The 27,030-nt window shown below is 41.3% G+C and overlaps 1 protein-coding gene across 1 annotated transcript in view; it reads left to right on the plus strand.

Moving 5' to 3' along the window:
- Window positions 1–20,363, plus strand: part of LOC129759523 (unconventional myosin-IXb-like) — a gene marked incomplete at its 5' end in the record, with an annotated part of 35,119 nt that extends 14,756 nt beyond the window's left edge. Inside the window, 5 exons of the mRNA XM_055756995.1 lie at window positions 11,691–12,239; window positions 12,303–13,656; window positions 13,719–14,801; window positions 14,963–15,051; window positions 15,126–20,363. Coding sequence (XP_055612970.1) covers window positions 11,691–12,239; window positions 12,303–13,656; window positions 13,719–14,801; window positions 14,963–15,051; window positions 15,126–17,093 — 5,043 coding nt within the window. The remainder of the gene's footprint in view (window positions 1–11,690; window positions 12,240–12,302; window positions 13,657–13,718; window positions 14,802–14,962; window positions 15,052–15,125) is intronic.
- Window positions 20,364–27,030: the final 6,667 nt, after the last annotated feature.

Raw genomic sequence — 27,030 nt, forward strand, 5'->3', positions numbered from 1 at the left:
CGTTTTGACGGACCTGACGTCTGCGATTTTCCCAAGGCTAAAAAAATTTAAAACAAATATTTCTCTCGAAGTTTTAGAGGCATAACTTTTAAAAGAACGCCCTGGTGAGAACTGGCACCCCTGGCTCAAGCTGAAAGTGTTTTTTTAGTATCAGTTTTTATAAAGCCGATTTTCAGGTGTTAAATATGTGCTTTTGATAAATAATTTCATTTGGAGCGTTGCTGAAGTGTTTGTGCTACTGACGGTTATGGAGGTATAGGTAAAATTGTCGCAGATAACAGGTAATTTAAGAATTCTTATTTTTCGATTTTGCAATGGTTGTGTGATGACGCGTCAGTGCATGGTGGTTCTAAAAAATTCCACTAGTGACATACAGATGTCACTAGTAGAGTTTTAAAAAGGTTCGCGTACTTTGTGCTACCGACATCTAGTGAGTAATTTTGTTTTTGTGCTAGCGCTATCTAGGGAATGATTTTTTTAAAATGTGTTAGATATGTGATAAAAATGATAAAACTATTTGTTTTTCAAGATAAAGAGATTGAAACACATTTGTCATAAAACGCAAACAAAATTCAAAAATCGTTTATCCTGAATCAAGTTAACATAATTCTGTGCGCGCGTGTGTGTGTGTGTGTTAGCGTGGTGAAAATTGACGTTCGGTTCGGTCGTCGGTGTTAATAAATAAAGTCTATTAATGCTGCTGGAGCAAGAGAGCAACAATGGTGATTTCCTCCTCCGTTCAGTTGCTTGCGAAAAGTGTACATCAGGCAAGCGAGGCGCGATCGGATGCGTTTTTTCTTTCCTTTCTTTTCCTCTTTCTCTCCCCGTTTGCATAATGCGTTAGAACGTTTTTGCTCGTTAGGTCGTTCTTGCTCTTCTCGTTTTAAACGCGTGAAAAAACTTCGGTGAGTTGCACCGGCGCCAAGTGCATTATACGTGTATGACAATGCCACGTTAGGACGTTTTGCTCTGCTCATATTAAGCGCGCGATAAAATTGTGCATTGTAAGTGTATGGCAATGCCACGTTAGGACGTTTTGCTCTCCTCGTCATAAACGCGCGGTAAAATTCGGTGAGTTGCACCGGTGCTAAGTACATTGTATGTGTATGACAATGCCACGTTAGGACGTATTTGCTCTAAATAAAAACGCGATGAACTCGATAGTGTGCGACGCGACGAACATTAAATATTTAACTTTGCTTTGATCACATCCCTTCCCAAAGGGAATCCAGATCTAATTTACCTTCCCCACTGACAAACCACCCTTCCTGTGACGACCGTGGAGATTTAGAGGTGTATTCGGTCTCTAGTAGCAACGGAAGTCGAACTAACAATCCTTCCCTTTCCACGATGAACCGTAAGGACGTGGCCGGCGCCGTTATTGACCATATAAGATAAGGAACCTTCGAAACGTGTACACAGAAAATGGTAAGCTAATCCCAAGCCCCATTTATTTGGATCTATGTACAATTTTGATGGTTCTTGTCAATCACGGAGAAGCAACTACTGAAATGTACGGTTTATCTAAGCTCAAGCTCAAGCTCATAACTTTTAAAAGAACGCCCTGGTTGAAAAGTAAAAAGTGAAACTCTTTTTAAGAAATCAGAACCGTCAAAGCTGCCTCAGTCATATGAGAAGAATTTTGAAATGTGTATTGGAAGTTAATGTAATTTGACATTTTGACATCGTTGGATTCTTAAAATACGAAACACAACCTTTTTCAAGAATTTTCAAAGGTGGCTGTTCTTCGTACTTTTCAAAATGTTAAATATAGCTGAAAGTTGCACATCAAACTGCACATTGAATCCGCCCGATTAAGTACGATGTGCGGCTTACAACAATGGCTATCGTGACCATTTAGCTCTTATTGCCAATGGCCAAACGGAACCGAGATCCGGCTCGAAGGACCAAACGTTTTGACGTGATGTTCGGCTTTGAGCACACACAGAACGGATCTACAGTAAACTGTATGAGCAAGCTAAACAAAGCAGCGATTTTCCCAAGGCTAAAGCAATTTAAAACAAATATTTTTCTTGTAGTTCGAGAAGCATAACTTTTTAGATAATGCTCTCGTTAAAAAGTTAAAAAAGTGAAAGTCTTTATAAGAAATCAGAACTAGAAAGTTAAACGGAGATTATTATTCAACTCGAGAGAATCTTTCAAGGAAACGTCATAAAGATTAGGAACACCTAATGATTCTTATAAGAAAATTCGTACTCAGGTCAATTTTAAAACGAAAGCCGCTTTTCGCGGGAACTCGCTCTGAGCAGAAGCACCAAAGAAAATCAGCTGCTGCTGTGTGTGACTTTTGAATTATTGCTCTCCTTTCACAAAAGTTGGACAGGCAACAGGCAGGCTGCTGGACAACGCAAGCTGTGAAGGACACATCTGCGGGCGGCAGATCCTTTTGAGAATCGATTTTTTTTCTGCTGTTCTCTGCTGATCGTCTTTGAATCTAGAAAAGAACTGGCGCTCGACTTCTAGAGGAACTGGAATCGACATGTTCCGTTTTTTACTTATTAGGCCATTATGATTCATGAGGATTTCGGAAACCGTTAGTTTGATTTTGTTTGTATCCTTAAACAAAAAAAAGGGAACGTGACGTAAGACATCCGTATGAGGGACCCGATTTCGTGGGAAAAAATCTGAATGTTTTAGGAAACGGAGAAAGGATCATAAAAAAATGATCCCTTGGAGGAGAAAAGAAATCCAAGAGAAAACAACCTAACAACAAAAACCCAACCTCAAGTGTGTGCGGATTGTCTGTTTGTATGCTAATTGCTGGACCGATTGAGGCATCTGGTACATTTATCTTTGCACTGATAAGTGAAAAGGGTTGTTGTTATCAGCATCACTCTCTTCTAGAAGTCTCTAGGACTCCGTCATTCAATAACTTGAGCCAAAAGGGCTCAGTTTCATCTTCAGGTTTTACGCATTCGAAGGACTACCTGCCTGCCGGGGCCCGGATCGAATGGTTAGGGATCATCTTTTGCACCGGTCCTTACCCCGAGGAACAGAAACATTCGGTGGGTAGAAATGGGAATGGGTTTTTGTTTGCCTTTTGAGGTGTCGTAAGTGGTTCGCGAAGGTGGATACAATGGAAGAATCCCATTGCCTGTTTTCCTTCATCCAAAACAGATGATTTTCGAGGAAAAGGTAAATCAGAGGGAAGGATGTTTTTATAGCTTGAGGTTGAACACGGTAAAAAATCTTGTTTTGTGAGATAAAAATTTATATTTCATATTTTAAGGATTCTAATCTCCCGCATGACTCAAAATTTTACAATTCGAATTCAGGATTAGTCATCACAGTACAGCAAATTTCCTTGGGTGTAAATGTACACCCAAAACCTTCATTTTGCTCACTGTGCAGAACAACAGGTCAATCTTCTTTCCCTGAAAGCCCTCAAGGGACGGTGTCGGGATTCAGTTCTACTTTTGCCTCGGTACGGTTCAGATGTTTTTCTTCGAAGAACGATATCGATTCCGAAGTTTTACCAACCAAAGTGTGTTTTCTAATTCATACCCTTCTTCAGGTCGTCGTTGTTTTCCTTCATTGATACAGACTGGAATTTCCGGAATTCCATTCAATTGGGATAGTGATTTAAAGTGCACCTGCACAAATTTATCAATAATAGAGACTGACCCCTCTAAGTTATTTGTGTGAAAGTGAATGTGCTCTCTAAGCTAGCTAAAAGTGTCTACGGAATGTGCAATGAAACAGAAAATTCCACCGGTAACCAGATTAAGGTTTCCGTTGCTTCCCTTGGCCGCTGGTATGTTGTTGGTGGAGACCTGTTCGCGGGTTTGTGTTAGATTAGGCCTGCTTCTGATACTGGCCTCGGTACACTGTGTGCTGATTTCGCTGTTGCTAATGACTGGACTTGTGTTGCGGCTCAAGATGACCATTACGGTCGGAATGGTAGGTTGAGGGTTGATTGAGGGTTTTCTAGGCTAATTAGACAATCAAATATGTTTAGAAGTTTTAATTTGAATACCTCGTTATAGAACAATTGTAACCCTATATCCCTGACATGAAAGACATAGGAGTTCATCTCAACACAAAATTGCAGAACTGTTTCTTAACGACTGGGGGTTGACCCCTTTTGGTAGTGTCATATATTTTCAATCGGAATGTTTCCCTTTTCAAAACACAATTTTTTTTTTGAAAAAATTGTTTGAGATACATTCTATGTATAGGTAGATAAATTTTCTAAACAAAGGTGCATTTTGCTTGTCGAACATTAAAATCATCAAAGAAATTCCATTGAAGTAGCGCTAATTCGTACACCTTCCGAAGATATGATAGCAAGCATCTTACGAATGCTGAGACCACCAACCCACAGAAAGAGTAGATACTAGGTATACCGTGACTAAAATTCGATCTCTTGACCGTTGGCATAGAAGACATGAACGCTATCCTTTACGCCATGTGTAGTGGTTTGCCGCTGACAACGTCCAGATGGTGTCCTGTATCTGCCATTTTTTTAAACTGTTTAAATTTAACAAATCCTTTTTGTAAAAATGAAGAACGACGTCAATCTACGAAATTTGCATCGGCAACTTAGCATGAGAATTTAAAACCCGATTTATACACTTGACAGTGGATTGGAGCCTTTTTTACAGGGTGTAAGTTATATTTGAATACATATAACATAATATAGAAGACAAATGATAGATTCCTTACCCCTGAATCATAAAATTATGATCAATATTTTTGAAAACGATGCCCAGTACGTTTTTTGGGGGAAAAGCGAACTGGCATTTAAAGAGTTCATTTTGCGTATGGAAAGAGAGATTTTGAAACCGTTTTTCTGGATCTTTTTTCAATTGCATAAATGAAACCAACTACAATATCGATGGCTGGCGGGGGCGCCTAGCCTAGAATAATACCTTTTTAGAGCTGTACCTTGCTAAAAAATTGTTCAGAAGAAGGAATACTGATATGAATAACAGCGCATTAATTTGATTCTGAAATCTGAATCTGAAATCCTATTCTGATTCCAAAGTTCATTTTCTGGATTCGCAATCTGAATCTAAATTTAAAACATGAGTTTCCTAAGAGAAGTTAACAACCGTTTTAGTTGATTTTGTAAATTTTAGCTCCGGCATTTCGGTGGAAGTATATTCTTGAAGGAAGAATATTAGAATTGAAAATTGATAAGTTCTATACTAAGGTTGCCAGAATTTTTTCAACACGTATCCGGGCCGGACAAACCGGGCAATTTTTATATAAAAACCTTGCAAAATCCGGACATTCGATTTCAAATAAACAACCATAAATCCGGGCAAATTTTCTCAAAACTCAAAAATTCCTCTACGAAAATCAAGAAATAAAAATGAAATAAAAATTATTTTTTTTCATCAAAACTCATCGATAGATTTTGAACCGCATTTTAGGCTTCCAAAAAACCTTTCATGATTTTTTTTATAAAACTTGTTAAAAAAATTTCGTTTCGGAGGTGTTTGTTGTTATTTTTGGTTTGATTTGCCAAATGAAGTGAATAAATCCGGGCAAAACCCAGATAAAACCGAGCAATCTGGCGACCTTATTCTATACCTATTTGAATTATGAATCTGTCTCATTAATCGTAACCTTAATCTGAATCTGGGATTAGGTTTTAGAGGGTTAATATTCTCAATCTTAATCTGAAATAAGAATCTTTGTTCTTAACATAATTTCCCAATCTAAATACTGAATCTGAAACTGAGTTTTGAATGTGAGTCTGATTTTGAAATTTTGAACCGAAATTCAAAATTTAAACTAAGAGTCTAGCTTATGTTAAACTCAGGGTGGCCAGCAAACTTGGAAACTGGGAATTGAAAATAGCACCGGGAAAAACGGGAAATCACCGGGAATTAGAAATCAAAACCGGGAAAAACTGTCAACCAAATAAATTATTTTTCCTCTTAATACACTTACATACTAAACAGAAAAATTCATCAAAAGAATTTTTTTTCAGAAGCCTTAAATACAAATTTATGAATTTTGTTCTGTTATGATTAAACCAGAGATATGGAGTTGCAAGTTTTTGTGTCAAATGCTAGAAGTACAAGCCATAAGAGTCTTGAGTTTTGAACTCAAATTCAAATGTCACATTCAGAAATAATATTCATATGTGATTTGTCGACTTTGTGGATTTTGTGGGATACTTTTTTGGCTAGTAGTCTAACAGAAACGACTATATATTTATGATTCCAAAGATCGAACAAGGATTGAAACGTTGGAATCATATATAAAAAGTCGTTTTTGCTGTTTAATAATCTGTTCTGAAAAATAATCACACAGAATTGATATTCAAAATTTGGATAAGGATTTCAGAATCTGAATTTATTTTCGATCGGAATTCAAAATGCAGGTAGAAAATTCAAATTAAGAGATCGGATTGAAAGTCCGACTCAAAATGCAGATGAAGAATGCATATTCAGAATTCAGGTTTAGAATTAAGAATGTTTTGAAATCAGACTAAAATTTCAAATTTTCTATCCAAGATAACGATTGAAGTGCAATTTTCAAGGATTCAGATGTTTCCTAGATGTTGTAGATCTCATAAAACAATACCTTCCTTTTGGCGTAAAATTCTTTTAAATGTTTTCGAAATTTTCGTGTTTTACAGAATATAAAAAAAAATTAAAACTGATGTTACTCGGAAATCAATACAACTCACGATTTTCAATAAAATTGATATGACAAAACATCTAAAATTTTGGAAACCTACGAATGTTGTTGAGTTTTTTTTTTAAACTGTAGATACACATTTTTAAAATAAACCTCGACCCATTTCAAAGGTCAACAAAACCTCATTTAACTCTTGGGCTGATAAAAAAGCTGATTGCTTGGAATCAGCGCCTCAAATAGAAATCAGCTATGAACTCTTCAGAAAGCGTAAATTTACTAAAACTGCAAATTTTTAGCAATTGAATTTGAAATAAAATTTAGCAATTCAAATTCGATTAATTCTCTTTCACATTAAAAAAATCGTTGAATCCCTTAAAAAAAAAAAAAAAAAAAGTTGAATCCCTTTTCTACGGTATAGAAATATTTTAAAACATTTATCTGGATATTTTGAATCCGGAAAAAAAATTAAAATTATTATCAGGAAATCCGGGAAAACCGGTAATTTAATTATGGACATACGCTGGCTACCCTGGGTAAAGTGAATCAAAATCTCATATCTAATCTGAATTTTTAATTTGATGTCTAAATCGGAATTCCGAATATTTATTGTGAACTGAATTCTGAGTATGAATGCAGAATTCAAATCCTGGATTTCGATTTTAATTCTGATTGTGAATCTTGAATTTGAATTCTGATTTTTTTTCCAAAAAAATAAAAAAAAAAATTTGAACTAAACTCGAAATTTGATAGCTTTCAAAATCTATGTAATTTTATAAAATCGATTTATCAGTTTCGAATCCTCAGCCTTAAATAGTAGCACAGCCGAAGAAATCATTTAATAAAAAAAAAAGATTAAAAAAAAGTCCGAAACTTAAGTTTAAACCTGAATTTTGAAACATCTGAAAAGTAGGTAAATCAAAATCTGAATTTTTGTACTATTAGGGTAAGTGAGCCCTATTTTGGCATGGTCCTTTTCTTGGCATGCCAACATGTCTTTTCATGTTTTTCAGGTCCAAATTGAGCTAAAAAAAAAGCTAAAAAAATGAAGATTGTTGTTTGATAGTGAGAATAACCCTATGCGACGCAATCGCAAGTCTCCTAGGGTATTTTACTATCAATTTATATGGATATGAAAACGAATTCTTTATTCTGAGTCTGAATTGGATTATTGTGAATTCTCAATTCGCTAAATGTGAGTTGAGAATCTTTATTTTGTATTTCAGTCTAAATTTTGTATTTTAATCTAAATTCCGAATCTGAGTTAGAATATTGAATCTGAATTCTGCCTGAGTCTGATTTATCTTATTCTATGCTTTGAATCTAGGTTCTATTTTTGAATTGTGAATTGGACTGAGTCGATTTGGGGTCATTTTCGAATTCGAAATTGAAACTTTTGATTTCTTTATTTTTAATCTAAGCTCTTGATTCTTGATTCAAAATCAAAGTTTAGATTGTTTTTCTGACTTTAAATTTTAATAAAGTATGCAGATTTGAATCAAATTATTTTAATATCAGTTTGAATTTGAATTCCATGTCTGCATGTAAAATTGATATATAATTATTGAAATCTGAATCTTAATTCTAACTCCGAGATTAATTTATGATTACAAACAACTTTTGCTCTACTAAAAACTTTATCGCTAAGGAAAAATTTTGATTTTTTTACCCGAGGAAAAAAATCCATTTTTTAAGACTTAATTTATAAAAAATTGTAAAGCCTTGAATAGGAGAAATGGCAGTAAACTCATTTTAACATGAACATACATGTTATCTGACAGCTTCGTAACTCGTCGAGCTGAGTCGATTAATATATATAAAGTGGGGTTTTGGACCCTGGAATGATAGCTCCAGCTGACTGTTCACAATACCTTTATGTATGAATGGCAAAAAACATAACGTTTGCTTAATCCAATGAATTTTAATGCCTTTGCGATATCAACGTATTGAATTTGGGAAATTTGACATAAATAATAACATATAGTCTGTTTGTTTGCCTGTCCTTAAAATAAAATTTTGTTTAAAGGTTGTTAAAGTTCGTTTGAAATAACACCAAATTATGCTTTCATTTTGGTGTCATGAAGTTAGTTTTTGATAAATTCACACATCTGCGCCCAATTATGTTATCATTTAGCTCTCAACACGTCATTAGCTAACTTTTCTGTTACATGGAAACCCAATGAGACAATATAGTTGCGTAGTTTTGCTATCAAGAAGAAATCAACACCAAACGATGCTATCGGTTTTCTGTTCGCATACCTTAAACTGGTCTTGTTTTGTTATCAATTTCATTTTTTAAACCCTCATGATGCCAAGTTTTTCTGATGTAAAATATTCAGAACCACTAGATGCTATCAGTGTGCTGTGTTAACACCTTATTTTGGTCGCAATTTGCTGTCTATTTAGGCATCAAAATCTGCTCGGGAAATATAATGCTTAAACGTCCTCATATTTTGCGGCTACTGAATTTTGCAATGAAGCATACAGTTTTTTAAAAAAAACTAGAAGATTCTAGTCTATTTATGTGGAATTAACCAAATTCGGTACGAATACGGTTTGAAAACTTGTTTGCAAATTTGAAAAAAGGTATATTGCCTCTGGTACAGGTGCTTTTTTACCTAATTTCTCACCGTTTTACTTCCTAGAACTGATTACCATCTACATAACTGGGACTTCCCCGTCCAGACGAGAAAAAAAAACTGTGAATCCACTCAACCTTCATTCATGAAGATGTTCCCACGGAACCAGGAAGATGCAATAAAAAAAAATCGGCAAATTGGCGTTGATCCGGTGTGCCGTTAAAAAAGGAATCACCATTATTGCCATTTCCCTCGTTCGAGTGACTGTGACTGAAATTCATCCGTTTCTGTCCGGCTTGGACACTTAAAGAGAAAGGACCCCCAGCAGTGGAAAATACCCGGATTATATGGCACTTTTATAACCCTGAGTTTAACTGCCCCCAGTAAGCTCTCTTCCGGAATTGTTTTTTTTATTTCCTTGCTTGCTGTTGTTATCCTGTTTTGCTTGCGCATCCTTTACTTAAACATCATCAATGAGTTGTCTAGCACTCACGTGCATATGCAAGAGTCGGTGCAACTCACCACAGCAGGGTCATCATTATTCGGAATTTCGAATGTTGTACGCAACACAAAACCCGCAGAGGCAGACAGGAAGAGGCTAGACTTGATAAGACGGGACAGATAAGGACACATCCGATACCGAACAAGGGAAAAAAAGCCTCGGCTAGGGTTTAAGCCAAGTAAAAGCCGAGGCTGAAGTATTCTTCCTTTATGCTAAATTTCCAGAAGTTTAGCATGTTTCTGCTAATGCATTTTTGCGGCTCTTCCTCCCCATTTCGGGGTGTCTCTGAAGGAATTTCTCGATGACTCTGCTCGGTTGTTGTAAATGCTAAAATTTCAAAGAAATAAACTAACAACCGCATAATCCGCCATCAGCACGTCCTAGAGGCGTCACCTTCTTTTTTGCGCCTTTACAGATCCTACGTCTTCATTTGTTGATTTGTTTGTCAAAGGATCCAAAAGGATTCAGCAGTCCATCAGAGACACGCATCCAACAAACATCATTAGACAGACAGGGAAACAAAAAGTCGGGACTTTAATCTCTGACTCGGCATCGGGTTCGTTCAACCAAGAGAGGAGCCCTTTTTCTCGCTTGTCTGAACCCGAAATCTCAAGGTAATCGCGTTAAGCGAGATGGTGCCGTAAATGATCAAATTACAACCTGCTTGAAGGTTTCACAGGAAAAAAAGTTCCAGGGAATCTGACTAATCCTGAAAGGTTCGAAGCGATATTTTCGAGAGCAATAAAATTTGGCTTTCAATGAAGAGCGATAACCAAAAATTTCAAGTAGGTTATTTACACCAAGCTCGGAAACAAAAATTCCTGTTTTATCCAAAATTCTACTGTTCGAATCAGCAATTTATATTGAAAATTTCAAGTTCTGCAGCTAAATTATGTTAGGCTAAGGTTACCAGATTGCCCGGTAAGATTGCCCGGGATATCCCGGATATTTAATACCTACAAAATATGGGAAAAGTCCGGTCTGACCCGGTTGCCCGAATTTTATTGAAAAAAGCTCGGATTTTTTCCGGATTTATTCATTTGATTTTCTAAATTAAACAAAACAAATAAAAATATCATGAGAGATTTTATGGAAGCCTAAAAAAACAGTTTAAAACGGAGAAAAATGGGTGAAAAACAGGTTGCCGAAGATCCTGTTGAAGTCGGCCTTTACATATGTTTCGTCGTCCATGATGCAGCATTCAACTTTCATCAGCATGTTGAGGTACAACTTCCTGGCACGGGATTAGGCACACTTGTTCCGCTTCTCGTCGCGTTTAGGGGCCCTTTGTACCTTGAACTGTCGAAGCCCAGCCTTAGTTTTGGCCTTCTGGACAAAACTTCGGCTTAAGTGCAGCTTCTTAGCTACATCTCGAACAGAGGCGTTCGGGTTTCGCACAATAGAAGACTTAACAGAGCAACCACATGCTAAATTTTTTGTCCGTTCGGCACATGTGCACACTCACATGGCGGTCGAACCATCCATAATTAACTGTATCGAAAAATGTAGTGCCTTCTCTATTGGGTACTACTTCTTCAATACAGTTAATTGATGCGGGACAAAGAATTTAGCATGTGGTCAAGCTTCTATTTCAAATGCTCTTCGCTCTTTTCACCACCTTAGAATTTTCTTCTGTTCTTCTATCCGTCTTTCATTTCAACTCTTTAACCCTCACCGATAAAGCCGCTAAATAAATTTATTTAAATCGACCAAATTTTGGGTTCACATTTCAATACAAATGTTTTTCCTTCTTGGAAAGTTTTTAAGGTTTTTTAATAGTTAGGTATTTATGGAAAAGAAACAAATCGTAAAAAATTAGAAAAATACTATAAAAAGTGAAGCTGATGAAATACAGTGTATGACAGCTTGCTGTTAAATTTCTGAAAAAAAATACAGTACAAAGCAGGCTTTGATACATTTTAAGCAAATTTGTCAATGATAGGTAGTTCGTAAATAATTTTTTTTCAACAAAATCCCCCTTTCCCAACCAACAGTTGCGCTACACGGGCATGCTGGAAACGGTGCGAATCCGTCGGGCCGGGTACAACGTTCGACTTACCTACGATGAGTTCATTCAGCTCTACCGAATCCTGCTGCCGAAAGGTCTCATCAGTTCCCAGAAGGACGTTCGGGACTTTATGAACACAATGGACCTGCAGAAGCAACACTACCAGCTGGGGCTGACGAAAATCTACATGCGCGAATCGCAAAAGATGCGGCTGGACATCTGTCTGCACACCAAGATCATCGATAGCATTATCACGATTCAGCGATGGTTCCGGTCGATATTGCAACGCAAAAAGTACTGTCAGTATCGAACCGCGGCCTGTACGATCCAATCGTACTGGCGCCTGTATCTGAAGGACAAACAGGACAAGCTGATCCGGGCGCTGCACAACAAGGCTGCGACCATAATTCAGGCGACCTGGCGAGGCCACTCGGTGCGGACCTGGTTCGGCAAGCTGAAGACCGGGGTGCTGGTGATACAATCGAGGATACGGGGGAACCAGGCGCGGGAAAGATTCAAGGTGAACTTGAGCAAGGTTTGTATCACGATATGAATTTTTAACAAATGTTTCCCCTTACTTGAGTTTTTGAAATTTTAGAAACTTCAACGAGAACGTGCCAAATTGCGGTCGACGCAGAGTTTACCGACCACCGAACGTCCGCTGGAGAGTTCTTTTGATACGCCGGAGATTCATGCGCACAAAGCGATCGTTGGGAAGATGCAGCCCACGACGACTGTGGGAATCAGTTTTGAGTCGGCGATTGATATCGTCAATAAGAACCGGGCCCTGTTTAGTGATAACAGTCTCAGTAGTGCGGATTTTATCGACGACGACGAGGATGACGAGGACGAAGACGACGAGGACTGCTACGAGGATATGGGTTTGGTGGACGACCCGAGCTATATGTCGGCAGCGGTGCGGCATGAAGCACTTATGGATCAGCACAATGTTAGCAGTGGCAGCGCGGACAGTGGCCTGCTGGACATGTGCAGCAGCAGTAGCTTGCAGCAACAACAGTCGAAGATGCCGCTGCATAGGCAGGACGATGTATTGGATAGGCCAATACGGAAATATGATATGGAACGTGCTAGCAAGAGCACGTTCGACGAAGCAGAACTGGCCAAATATCGCTATGAGCGAGGATTGAGTTCGATTAGCGGTGGCATCGGTGGAAAGTCACCGGTGCGAAGGGTCGATTCGGGACCGTCCCCCGGTCATCGTATGCGTTACGATGCGACGTTCAGTGGTGGAGGCACCGGCCTCAGTAGTGGTGGCATGATTCGAAATCAGAACCACAGCAATAATAGTTTTAGTTCCAGTAACGTTGAAATCGTTTTTGTAAATACCGGTTTAGATAGTCTTAATTCATCAATGTCCGGTCCTGGCATGGCCAACAGTGGTAGCAGTCCCAATGCACCGATAATCACTTCGGAACAACCGCACAAACATCCTCTACAACGGAATCTCAATCGACACTCACAAACGCAACAACAGCAACAATCAACGCTTAATCGAAGAGAACTGATCAGTCGAAACCAGGGCGACGAAATTAACTCCAACTACCATCTGCAGCATAGTCTACAATCCGCAGCCCTCACCTCATCGCTGTCGTCTGCCAACTATCAGAATGTACAGTACCCATCCTCCCCCGGCACCATCTATCAGCAACCTCAACAGCACTACCCCAACAACAACAATAACAACACCATCAAATCGCCCAGCAACAGTAGCAACAGTGGAAGCACCAACAACCTCTACAACTACGTTACTCAACAACAGCAGCAGCAACAACCTCCTCAGCAACAGCAACAACAACAACAACAGCAACAGTTCATCCCACCGGGAGGAGGTCCACTAGCTGCCCAAAACAATCTTCCTCTATCGCAACGGGTAGCCAGTAACTATCCAGACGATTTCGCACAAAACTACTATAATACCATCACGCCGAAAGGTGAGTTACCCTCCAAATCCTACAAAAGTTCACCCTCAAACATTTTTCTTATCTTATTACAGGCAAAGCGGCAGCCTTGCTCGGCACTAAATCGGAGGACTCGATCAAGTACGGTGTCAACAAGGATATCGATCTGACGCTTTCGACCAGCTCCGGGGGCGCCGCCGGGTTGAACTCGATCGCTACTCAGATGGTTGCACCCAGTAAAACGCGTCGCATCAAAACGAATCTCAGTGATGATTTTTCCAGTGGTAGTGGAGGGGCAGGAGGAGGTGCTGCCGGCGGTGGACCCAGTGGTCCCGGTCAATCTGCCCTGCGACGCAGTGCCATCATCAGTTCCGGGAGCGTAGATACGTTGAAGCGGAGGAACTCGGATCCAACCAACAAGATTCCGTTGTTGGAGGTGAACCGGGGCAATGATATGTATCAGTCGAGTACCCGCATCAACATTGCCGGGCACCAGTTCCGCAAGGTGCAGCGTATCAACAAGGCGGAGAAGTGCGCCAGCTGTCAGGAGAGCGACTCTTTTGTCAACGAAGGTTATCGCTGTTTGGACTGCAAAGTTCTGGTGCATACCAAGTGCATCCAGAATGGAGGTATTAAGACGCTCCAGTGTGCGGCTAAGCGATCTAAGCGGATACGAACCGGTAAACACGACAAGCATGCTCCGATCAGCGGAGTGCTCGGCAGCACCAGTACACCGAATTCCAAATTTTCCGCAACCCGGGAGTACACCGATTCGACCGATAAGATTATTAGCGATGCCAAAGAGCTGCAGCTGATGCAGGACTTCATTACTCAGAAGATCTGCAAAATGGAGAGCGATTGCGAGAAACCTTCGGAGGTCGATCGGGTTTTCAAGCAGGCGCTGCGAGAGTTCAAGGACAATCTGGTGGCCCAGTACTCGGTGGCGCACAAGCAGAACTCGGAACTGCTCAACATCAAGTACCGGGATCTGATCGCTAACTTTGAGCAGGTCATCGAGACCACCTCGGGGCGAAAGAACGACTTTCCGCTGACGATGGGCGTGAACGCGTTCCGCGGCTTCATGAACGAATTCATGAACTCACGGGAAACGGAAAAGCCCAAGACCAAGCGGAAAAAGGACAAGAAGCGAAAGCACGACGAGCACACCACGTTCAATGGTAAGTTGGATGTTTTTGATAATTTTTTGATTTTCCTGTACTAGTTGGTCGTAAACTAGCGTTCTCACAAGACTTTAAATTTTTGCTCCGTTTTGTGGAGTTTGAAATGCGTATGTTTTAAAGCTCAACCAATCCTAAATTTTCATCCTTCATTCACACAGGTCACACATTCCAACTGACTATCATCAACATTGCAACGGCGTGCGAAATCTGCCAACAGTTTCTCCTCTGGCCAATCGAACGGGGTCTGGTAAGTTCCTGTTTGTTTGAATTCTGTCTAAATCAATAGATTCTTTCAACGATGTTTTCCCCTTCAACTTGCAGGTGTGCCAAAATTGTCGTCTAACGTGCCACAAGCGGTGTTACCTGAAGTCGGTGGCCTGCAACAAGATAGCGAACTCGGGCGCTGGTCCACTAGTGGCGGGAGGAGCGCTTTCCCTCGGGCCAATTGTGAGCGGGGCTGGAGCCGGTGATCATCCCAATAAACTGTTTGGGGTTCCGCTGACGGCGCTATGTGCCGGTAGCGATGGCATTAAGATTCCGGCCCACATCTACAGCCTGATCATGATGATCGAAATGCACGGACTTTACTCGGAAGGTATCTACAGGAAGAGTGGCGTCAGTTCCAAGATCAAGGATCTGAAGGCGAGGATGGATCGCGGGGCAGCAGGAATGGAGGAGATCGATTATGAAAGCTACAACGTGCATGTTTTGACCAATGTGTTGAAGTCGTTCCTGCGAGAGATGCCAGAACCTTTGCTGACCTTCGATAGGTATGACGATTTTCTGAGGGCAGCGGATCTCTCGGATACCAATGATCGGGTGCAGACGTTGCTGTCGTTGATTAAGAAGATTCCACCGGCGCATCACTGTCTGTTGGAACGGTTAGTGTTCCATTTGGCGCTGGTGGCTAAACTGGAGCAGTATAATAGGATGTCGGCCAGTTCGTTGGCTATCGTTTTTGCCCCATGTGTGTTGCGGACCAATAGGTACGTTCCAGCGCAGGACAGTTTAAACGACATCGGACGGCAGACCAAGTGTATGGAAACGCTGATCACGCAGAAAATGTTGAACGTTAAAAGTACGTTGGCCGATATCGATACCTTGGATACGGCTGCTCATACGGCCACTACGAGATTGAGTACGTTGAGGAGTAGTAAAGTGTTCACGCAGGAGGAGATGGCATCGAACTCGAGAGTAGCCGGTGGAGGACTGGAAACAGAAACGGAAGAAATGCTGCTAGAGGGTCACATTCAGGAGATCAAGAAGGAGAAAGCCCTGCTTACTTCGACGTTGCCCAGTTTGGCAAGGGCTAGTTCCGACGACGACCTGCTGTCGACGGATTTGGACGGGGAGGGTGGCAGTTTGGACGATCTTAGCAGTAGTAAGGATAAGGATTTGGATAGTAGCTATAATAATGTGATCAGTGACAGTGGCATCTCGATTCGATACCAACCGCCTTCGGATCACGGAAGCAGTAACGTTAGTCTGAACAATGACGTAGCAATGGCTGTGAGTTATAATTTGCGCGATCAAAGTCTCGACTACTTCCATAAAGTAAGCAAAACGAAATCTCTATCTCACCAAACGTTGCTCGATCGGGAAGCCTTTCTGAAGAGTGGCAGCCAAAGTGGATCCGCGACGACGCCACAGTCACCGACCACGACCATCACGACGTCCTCCTCATCGCCTTCCTCATCCTCTGCACCGTCTATGATGAAATCGCAGAACGGAAGCACCAGTAGTGTGAGCAACAATACAGCCCCCACAACCACGGCCAGCAGCCAAAAATCAGTCAGTCGATCCGACAGCCAGCAGCAGTTGAATCTCAGCCATTCGATGGTAACCCTATCGACGGGCGGTACCAGTAACTCCTCATCGTCCACCTCCGATATCCACCAAGCCCAGCAGCAACAGCAACACCACCGACAGAAACCGGCCATCATGCGAAGTATTTCCGGTGGTTATGAACCGACGTCGGTGTCCTCGTCTATGTCCGGCGCTTCGTCTCGCGAAGGAGTAGGAGGTGGCAGCAGTCGGAAGATTTTGATCCAACAGTCAGCATCGATCCCGATCAGTGCCTCGTCCTGTTCGTCGTCGTCCTCGCTCGGTAACATCGGCAATGTGAGCGGTATTCTGAAGGATGTTAAGGAACCGATCAAAGCCAGTCGGCGGATGTCCAGCAATCGACGACAGAACAGCAGTGGTGGCGGGGGTGGCGGTGGAGCATCCGGTGGGGGACCCGACTCCACCTCCGGCAATAACGGGGATGACGAACCGATAATGGTTTAGAAGAGGCGGTGGGAATTTAAATCTCGAAAGAGCGTGTTTTCTTTGATTTTTAGGGAGGTCGCATATAAAGAGATAGTTTTTTTTTCATTAAACGCTAGTTAGTTAGTCTTAAATAGTATTGTTTCCACTCCACGTGTTAGTTATGTTCTTGTTTTTCTTTTAACGCTGAAGAAAACGATACTACTATATTTAGACATTTATATTGTACAGAAAGTTGTGATCTGCGTCAGCGCACAAACCTCTCTTCATATTAGGGGGAGATGTGTTCCGAAACGTATGCGGCGTGTGTTTATCGAATGACCACGGGATAAAGAAAAGAAGAAGAAAAACTACGTAGAAGACAAGTCGTGTTCGGTTAAAATTTTTGTGTAACAAAATTATTATAACGATGATTTATCACTAATATTATTTATAACGCAATTTTGCGAAAGCATCGGAGAAAGCAAAACGAAACAGAAAAGTATATTACCGTTGATCCTTCTTGATTGTGTGAGTGTCCCCTTGTGTGTATGTTTTGGAATGTCTGCGAATGTGTATAGAAATCTCGAAATAAAAAAAAAACAATGGGTTAAACAACAAGTCAAAGCGTGTGAATGATAACTGCGGCCAATAATGGTCGAGAGTGGGCTTATGAATGGAGATCTGGACGGAACATTATTTTGACGAAACTCAAAAACTCATTATTCATTAGTGCAGAAACAACAGAAAAAAGCCAAGAAACAAGAAAGTTAGAAAGAAAGTAACGAACGCATATTTAAGAAATTTGCATTAACGCGCACTCTTCACAGAAATACACCCAGAGCATATACTACCATAATCTCATAATATGCGTTAGATAGACGAAGGAAAAAAAAATCGTATAGTATCAAAGGATAATAAGAAAAAAGAATCATATATATACCTAATAGGAAGCATACGCCCCCAACAACCCAATATCCGAAACGAATCGATTGAAATTAAATCAAAAGCAGTAAAACTATATTTCAATAAAACGAATTTAAAATTTATCAATAATATGTTACGTTTGTTCGTTGAGTTTGTTTTTATTTTTTCCGAAATTCTTGAGTTCGTTATGTTCTTCTGAGTTGTGGTTTTAATTTTTTTTTTTTTTTAGTTTTCTTACGAACCGTTGTTTGTTTCGAAAAGTGATCTTGATTCAAAATACAATATAAAAAAATACTGACTCATTTAGGATTTACTAGCCATATTTCAAAAGGTCAAAAACATCTATTTTAAAATTTTCTTTCTGGTATTGACATCTAAGTCTCGAACGTTTATAACTTACTTATTGGCCCTTATTCTGCGCCTCGAGTGACGTGACGATAGTAGAGTCACCCAAGTCACTCTATTCCAGCAGTCGGTTTAGGTGAGGAACGTCACTTCGGATGAACTTTGTGAGTTCTTACTCTATTCTCGTAGTCACCGTGGGTGAGAATCGTCGCATTCGGGTGACGATTTTAGGTGACAATTGTCGGTACGTTTTCAGGTGACGACGAGATAGAAATGAAATGAAAATTTACGAAAATTACAGTAAAGCGGTGTTGTTAGTTGTTAGAAATCAATCAATATACTCAGCATGTTTTAAAGCTTTCATTTATCTATCAATTTGTAAACGACGAAAATTTCTTTTTATAAACGGGTTGGAGTTGAGCGGTTTTAAGGGATTTCTGCTAAATTTGGCTGAATGAAATTCCAAACTGTTTGTTTCCGATAAGTTATTTTTGTAACATCTTTATTCGGCTCATACCTTTAGGATTTTAGGTGACGATTGTCGGTACGTTTTAGGTGGTGACGAGCAAGAAAAGAAATGAAAATAAATGATGCTGCTGCAGCCTTGTTGACTTCGATACCAGTGCTCGGTATTCCATAATCCCTATGATCTATTAGCGACCGGGCTGTGGGCTTATGATTTCCGGCATGCCACGGTGGTAACCTCGGGGAAAGCACCTAGATCGGCAGCACTAACTGAAAACAAAAAAAAAAACACGTGAATCGCTTATATCTTGTAAAATGACACAAATCGGAAGCTATTCTGGCCAAGCACTTTAAAAGAAAAATTACCTTACTCACTTGAATCCGTCTGTTGGACACCGGTTGGTTGCAGCAGCAGCGTCGATTGTTATTTTTTTCCTTCTAGTTGGAGTTTCCGGTTTCAGCTTTCTCCGCTTAGGACGCACAAAAATGCCCGTTTTTTCGCTATAGTTGCTTGCTGTCACCTTATGACTCGTTGGTGGCCTTTTACGAACCGGAATTCTCACTAATAGCTTTAAAAATCTGTTTGGAAAATTCGAAGCGCGAACGAAAACAAATCAAATTCTACCATTTTGACAGATGTGTTCATTCAGTCACTCACCTCTGTCACTTTACCGACATCGACTCCGGGAATAAGGTGACAAAACTCACGGTGACTCCGAGGTGAGGTGACAATCGTCACGTCACGCGCGGCGCAGAATAAGGGTCATTGTCTAAATTTCCTCAATTTGAATGTTATTTTTCTTGTTTCTTCATAAACTTTAAGAGAACGAGTGATAGCTAAAAACAAAACTAAGGAAAAAGTACGTAAGTGATAAAAGTAAAGGTGAAAAAAAATCACAGAAAAAAAGTATTCAAACCCATCGTGTCAAATTGCAGCACAATGAAATCTATAACAGAAAAAGTGAACAAAATCCGTTGTAAATTGATTACCAATCTATAAGAAAAGCTACCTATATGATGTGCGCATATTCTACATACATATATTAATAATCGAGAATCTCGCGACTTTATGGTTATCATTTTAGGTTTTTTTTAAATCCAAAAAACGAAAAAAATCAACCCATCGGCTAAGCCGTGGAATGAAAAAAATACCTTAACAAATCAAACTCACACAACATATTTACAAATCTCGATGTGAATGTACAATTAATGATTTCAAACTAGTGAATTACAAAAAAGGCAAAAACTTTAGACACAATACCGAAGGTAGAAAAGTGGTTTTGAAAATCACCAAAAACAAGAACAAAGCGTAGAAAAGAAAAGAAACTATTGAAAAAAAGCAAACAGAAACAATCAAAACATTACAACTGAAAGTGAAGGACAAAATGAAAGGACGGAGAAAAATCTGAAAATCAAACAGGAAACAGCGATTAACATTTAAAAAAAAACATGGAAGTGAAAATCTTTCTCAGTGTCAGGAATTTAATAACCGGTCTTTTTCCAAGATGTTTAAACCACAGAACAAAAAAAAATATACTGACTTAGCATATAGCTGTAAAACCGTTTATATCTATCTATACATACAAACACACGAATACAGTAAAACACGGATACTTACCGACTGGGTTTCGTTTTTTCGAGCAAAACAGAATGAACGTATAAAATTCTGCTTCCCTAACTAACAAACAGAAGAAAAATAGGCAATAGAGTAGTCAGAACGTAACAACAGAAAACCGCTGTTCAGTTTTACGGACGTGATTTGATTTCGTTTATCCCAATTTTCGGTACATGTTCATTTATACATTCGTTGACCTTCGAATCACAAGTTCAACTGAAACTTGACATGATTCAAATTAAATGCATTGATTGACAATTGATGCATTGATTCAAATTTAACATACACTCTCATCCTAAGGTTTTTTCTTTAAAACAAAACGATAGACACACGGAAAATAATAAAAAGGTAAAATTTACCGAGTTAGCAAAGGTGAACGCTCGTGAAAGCCAAAAAGGTAACTTCTACCTCTTCGAGGTGAAACTCACCTCACAGCGAGGTAAAATTTACCTGAATCGAGGTTGGAAAAAAGGTACAATTCACCGAGAAAAAAGGTGAATCCAAAAAAGGTAAATCTTACCTCGTAGCGAGGTGAAGTTCACCTGAATTGAGCTCAATAAAAAAGTATAATTCACCTAGAAAAAAAGGTAAATCCAAATAAGGTAAAACTTACCTCGTAGCGAGGTGAAATCGACCTGGATTGAGCTAAACAAAACGGTACAATTCATCTCGAACAAAAGTAACTATTTGCCGAATCCGTTTATTGAGGTTAAGCTGTTTTGTCGTTCAGAAGGGAAGTTTTGTTTCGTGCCAATATGGAAAAATCGGAACAGAATGGTAAGTGTTTTCTTAGCTATTATTTAGTTGTGCTGGTTCTCATCATAATAATTTGCATTTGTTTCAGATCGGCCCAGCTTCGAGGTGTATTCCACGTCATCCTCCAGATATCATTCCGGAAAAGCCGGGCCTGACTGGATAAGTCGCCATTATGGCGCGGAAGAACGAGAAGTCGAATTGCCACGAGCCTGGCGAAAAAAGAATTTACCTCAATAATTTTTTTAAACAAGGTGATATATTTAAAAAATAATATAATGAATTGTCCCTATTTATTTATAAAATAAATATAAATTTTTCAATGAATTTTGTTTTCATTTTTATTGAAGAAACCAACCAAACCAACAAGCATTTACCTTTCAAATCAGTGAATGGGAAAACGATATTATTTACTATTTTGCTAGGTGAACGGGAAAAAGGTAAAATTTACCATTTTGCTAGGTGAATTGAAAAAAGGTAAAATTTACCTTTTTGCTAGGTGAATGAAAAAAAGGTAAAATTCACCTCGAAAGAGGGGTGGAAAAAAATCACCTCGCAAAAAGGTAAATTTTACCTTTTTATTATTTTCCGTGCAGATATGTGTAGCGACTGGCAAATTAACCTATACTACAAGACTTTAAGTTTTCGAATCGTGGACGGTCGATGAAATGTCCTTTTATACAAGAAATAATCGAGCTATGAATAGGAATTCGAGACAGCCGAGATCAATTAGGATCTTTTTCTATACGAACTTTGTCCCACCAACACCAACACGATCACTTTGCAGCTCAATTCAATGAAAAGTACAAGGGTCATCCTCTGCGAGGTAATCAAATCAAGCACCCGTATCTCAGAAACACTACCGGGAATCCCACAACTATCGAGGATCAAGAAATGCCTACTACAAAATTGTCATAGTGAAGATCGATGGTCCGATTACCGCACTTGAGGGAGCTTTTATCTATCTTTATTTTTATTAAGATGCTACTCTCTAGATACTATGTACCCCATATGTACGCCATAAGGTTTACCTGGGGCTTCCGACCATAATTCCATCTGGACCTGCAACTAAGGCTATACATGTGATGGGAGACCAAGTCCACGCTTCTGCGTTCATCGACTTACTCGACATCAAGTCAAAACTCCAGCATATATACCCTGCCTCTTATAACGATTCAAGACTAAGGATCTCTCCTCTGACGACTTGAGGTCAGGCCTTTACTCGTAACTCGAATGTGCTCCGCCTCTCTTCAAGTCCACTTCTAGAGACCAGTGACCTCTCCTCTAAGCTCCGCTTGGTTTGGCTCGAGACCCTCTCATCTTGGCCCATCCGTGCGCCGATCGAGAATAGCTTATCCTGGCCACGCGCCTTTCACATCACACGTCCGGGACTTTGCGGTACTATTCGGATGTTTCCCGGCGAAGACATCGGGCCCTATTACATAGGACGAGTCACGAGTCATTTTACTCGAGTGAGCCATTTTGGTATTACAGTAGTCGAGTCGAGTCGAATTTCAGGCAAGTAGCCCGACTGAGTCGAGTGCATGAAGGTTCGTGACTCAGCTGTTTCACTCGACTATTTACCGTGATACATTTAGCTCGACTTGACAGTGACTGGAGTCGAGTCGTGTTACTCGACTCGTCTTATGTAATAAGGCCTATCATCCTACTTCGACTCGAGTGACTCACCTGCCGACGAAGTGAAGTCACTCTATCCGAGAGTATTCCGCGGCGTGAATACTCTTCTCCCTACGAATTCGACAGCGAAGAAGGTCAAGTCTTATCCCCACAGCTTCCGTCGTAGAGAGCGCGCTCTACTCGGATACTCCGCGGTGGTGGAGGTATCCTACACAACGTACCTAATAGCTCAGCATACGGAGAAGTTTAAGTTTTATCTTGTATGCTTTACTGCTGGGATCGGACGCACACTACTCGAAGGCCCCCCGCCGAAGGAGTCACTCTACACCGGACGCGGAGTGGTGCTGGTTCCAACTCCTCTGCAGGGCAGTCATGATCGGGGTGAACGCATCGCTGACCACGTGGAAGTATCGGCATCTTCCGCACGATGTTTATTATAAACGAACACAAACACATACAGAATCTCAATGAAACATGATGTTTCCTCGAAGAGATTCCTTTTTTTTTTTTTTTTCTTAACTCTAAGCGTACATCTTTCGAGGATATGACGGCTAGCATCTTACAAATGCTAAAACCACCAACCCAACCGAAAGTGTACTATGTGTGCCGTGACCGGGATTCGATCTCATACCCCCTGGCTTAGAAGACTTGAAGGCAGTCCACTACGCCACGGGCGGCGGCCTGTCGTATCTGGCCCGCAGGCGGCAAGCATGTTAGCGCGTACCCTTTTGAACCTCGGACAGTTGAATACTACGTGTTCTGATGTTTCAAATATGTCACCGCAGGTTGGGCAGAATGGCGAGGCCACAGGTCCAAACCGATGGTGGTACTGCCTGAACCATCCGTTACCAATCAAGAACTGCGTCATGGAGAAATCCACCTCTCCATGTCTCCGATCCATCCAAAATCCGGTTAGGGATCAAGCGATGGGTCTACCGGCCGCGCTCCGAGCTTTCCCACTGGTGCTGCCAGCTGGACATCGCGGCCTCTCTGGCATGTTTCCGCACATCGGGTATGTGACTGTGCTCGTAGCAGCAGATATTTTCCTTAAGCAAGACTGAGACCCCCGCCACAACATCAGTAGCTACCGAAGACACTGTTCGGTATGCACTGATTACTCGCAGGTTCATCAGCAGCTGCACGCGCAGAGCTTTTCCAGATTACACTGCCTGCTCAAGGCTGCCGCTCCGTACCGCAAAATGGACGAGGTTACGGACCCTCCTTCTGCTACAGCGAATTGCCGAGTTGTTCGACATGGCCCGCGAGAGGGCTGCTGTCGTCATTGCCGCTCTTTTGCAGGCGTAGTCGACGTGGGCCAGCTGAAATCGTCCCTAATTGTTCTGAAATCAGGTTGGTGATCAGCACCATCTCAGTCTTGTGGTGAGTCAGACGCAAGCTCTTGGAGCGCATCCAACTTTCCACCTCCTCAATCGCTACTGTAGCGAGTAGCTGGACCTCTTGGGTCGTCGGCGAATCCCACAGTCTCACTCCCGTGGGGAGACGCAGTCTTAGCAGTTCGTCGTAAACGATATTCCACAATACTGGGCCAGGTATCGATCCTTGTGGAACCTCTACTGAGAAACTCACTGTTTCCAGTCCATCACTGGTCTACGGGATGTAACATTCCACTATCTACAGATATATGCCGGAATCGTCATACGAATGAGCGACGACGCAATCGCTGTCCAACTGACGCTGTTGAAGGCGTTCCTCACGTCAAGGGTGATCACTGTGCAAAACCGGTCTCCTCTCCCCTTCTTCAGTCGGGCTTCGTCTGCCTCTTCGATGACACTTCGAATGGCAGTACAGCGGCCTTTACGAAAACCAAACTGTTTATCGGATAGACCGTTCGCACCTTCGGTGTAGAGCTGTATCCTGCTCTGAACCACCTTCTCTTGCATCTTTCCAGCAGTATCCAGGAAACATATTGGGTGATAAGCTGATGGCTTACCCGGTTTTGGCAGGAGCACCAATCGCTGTCGCTTCCACTCGTCTGCACAGTAAACGAAAATTACCGAGTTCGGTAATTTTTTTACCGAAATCCTAACATGTTTAAATCGTTAAACTGTTCGGTAATTTTTTCGGTAAAAAATAAACGAACATCGGTAAATCGATTCTTCATTTACCGATGTTCGTTTATTTTTTACCGAAAAAATTACCGTACAGTTTAACGATTTACACATGTTAGGATTTCGGTAAAAAAATTACCGAACTCGGTAATTTTCGTTTATTTCGTGGGAAGACACTCTCATCTACATACCGTTGCAGTGATGACCGAAACATTTCAGGATACCATCCGGACCCGGAACTTTGTTCAACTGGAGGGACTTAGAAATGTCGCGCAGTTCCTCCAGCAAAATCTGCGCCTCGTCGCGCATGTCCCGGTCATATGGTGTTGCGGATTTGCTAATTACGACAACGATGTTCGGAAGAAGTGCTGAAGTAAGGGGCCAACCTCGCACTAATAATAAAGTAGGGGCACAACAAAATACGATCTCAACTTTGATTTTATCATGTATTCAGTAAACGAAATCAAATGAAAAACTCACAGTTTGGTCATATGTTGACGCTTGCGGCACGTAGTGCTCCGCTATTGTTCGCTGTCACAAATTCGCTCGTCGATAGTGATGATCAATTGAAGAATCATCAGCAGGGTCTGACCCCCATCCGATGCTGCGATGTACAGCTCCCAGATTTTGCTTTTTCCTAGTTAGATGAGTGCAGTTTTTCCTGAACTCCATACCCACTTTCTCCTAAGACAATGCTGCTCTGGACGTCTGAGAGCGACACATAAACGGCACATTCGTTGCTGACTCATCTTTCCAGCCAGCTATCCCGAATCCTTTTCGTATCCGGTTCAGCGGAATACCTTCGGGAGTGATACGCTGATAATCTGCATGGAGGCTCGATCGACTTGTGCACAAACCCATCTTAACAGGAATTCTCCGTCTGGAAGCTATAGTCTCTCGCTCGACACGTCAATCCGCACTCGCTTATACCGATCGAAGTGGCATCGTGTTTCTAGTATAGAGACATCAAAAGCAACTGCTGAGAAAGATGAAAATGGAAGACAAAAGCTCTAAGAACATCGGCTTGTTAATTGGGAATTCTCAACTGGACTTGCAATCGCCTAACCCTATATAGGGGCTATGGCTAGCCCGTAGACAGCTAGTACGCAGGTCCGCGATTTCCGTCGTCCACCAGTAAACGCTGTCCGCAAAGGCAAAGATAAGCGATAATTAAAAAGCCGAGAAAATTTGTACTAAAGCACACCAATTTCAGGTCGCTCGTGTATACTTTTCGACCACGGCCAACGCAAATCCCACAGAAAGAAGATCTGCGCAAGGCGCTAAGGAAAGGCGAGGGTAATAGCTTGGATAATTGAACCAGCTACTTCATACTGAAAAATCCATAATTTCAGGTGACACTCATTTCAACAAAAGGTTGACGAAGTTTTCCGAGAACAGAACGAAAAGGGAGATGTTTTGTTGGTTGTGCGCGACCACAGTTGGTTCAGCAAGAAACAGTTGCACTCGGCATTTCAGTATCCAAACGGGGTCGGAAGTAAGCTGAAGTTAGATTCCATTAAAAAGAGTATTTTCTAACCCCACTTTTCCATCCCAATAGGACCCCTTTTTATCACCTTTTGGTGATATTTTGCTTCCCAGATTCATCGCTTGGTGCCCTTTTTCCTTTTTGCCAATCGTGGCAGCGTTTTTTGTGCAAACAGCCACTTTGCCGGACATTTTTCAGCAAGCTTTTTTTTCCTCTTGCAGTTCTTGCATGCTGTGCTAATCACACACTAGGCGGCGAGTAGAAAGTGCGTGCGATAGGTGCGAGTGGCATCGAGGGATCGGCAAAATCAGGAAAACCCCTCGTGTGGGAAGCCGGTTGCAACCGGGGAAAAGATTTTGGTCATCGGATGACAACCCCAAAGAAGCATTTCTTCCGGAAAATCATCGGAGCAACATTATTGTCGTCTAGCACAAGGATCTGCGCGTTCAGCGGCTCAAACCGGAACGTGCAGGGTCGACAGCACAGGCTAGCGAGCTACGATTATGTGGCATAGATATGGGGAGCTTCCAGTAGAAGTTGACCCCTGGGGCTTGTGAGCCGACTACCCCATTCTACGGCTCACGCCTATGACACGGGGTTCCTACCCGTGACGATTTTGTCCATCCATGACGCCGAACCTCTCCAGGGACCCCCTTAGTTGCACAACCCACGCTGTCCTCT

The sequence above is a fragment of the Uranotaenia lowii genome, unplaced genomic scaffold, assembly GCF_029784155.1.
Source record: "Uranotaenia lowii strain MFRU-FL unplaced genomic scaffold, ASM2978415v1 HiC_scaffold_179, whole genome shotgun sequence".
NCBI lineage: Eukaryota > Metazoa > Arthropoda > Insecta > Diptera > Culicidae > Uranotaenia > Uranotaenia lowii.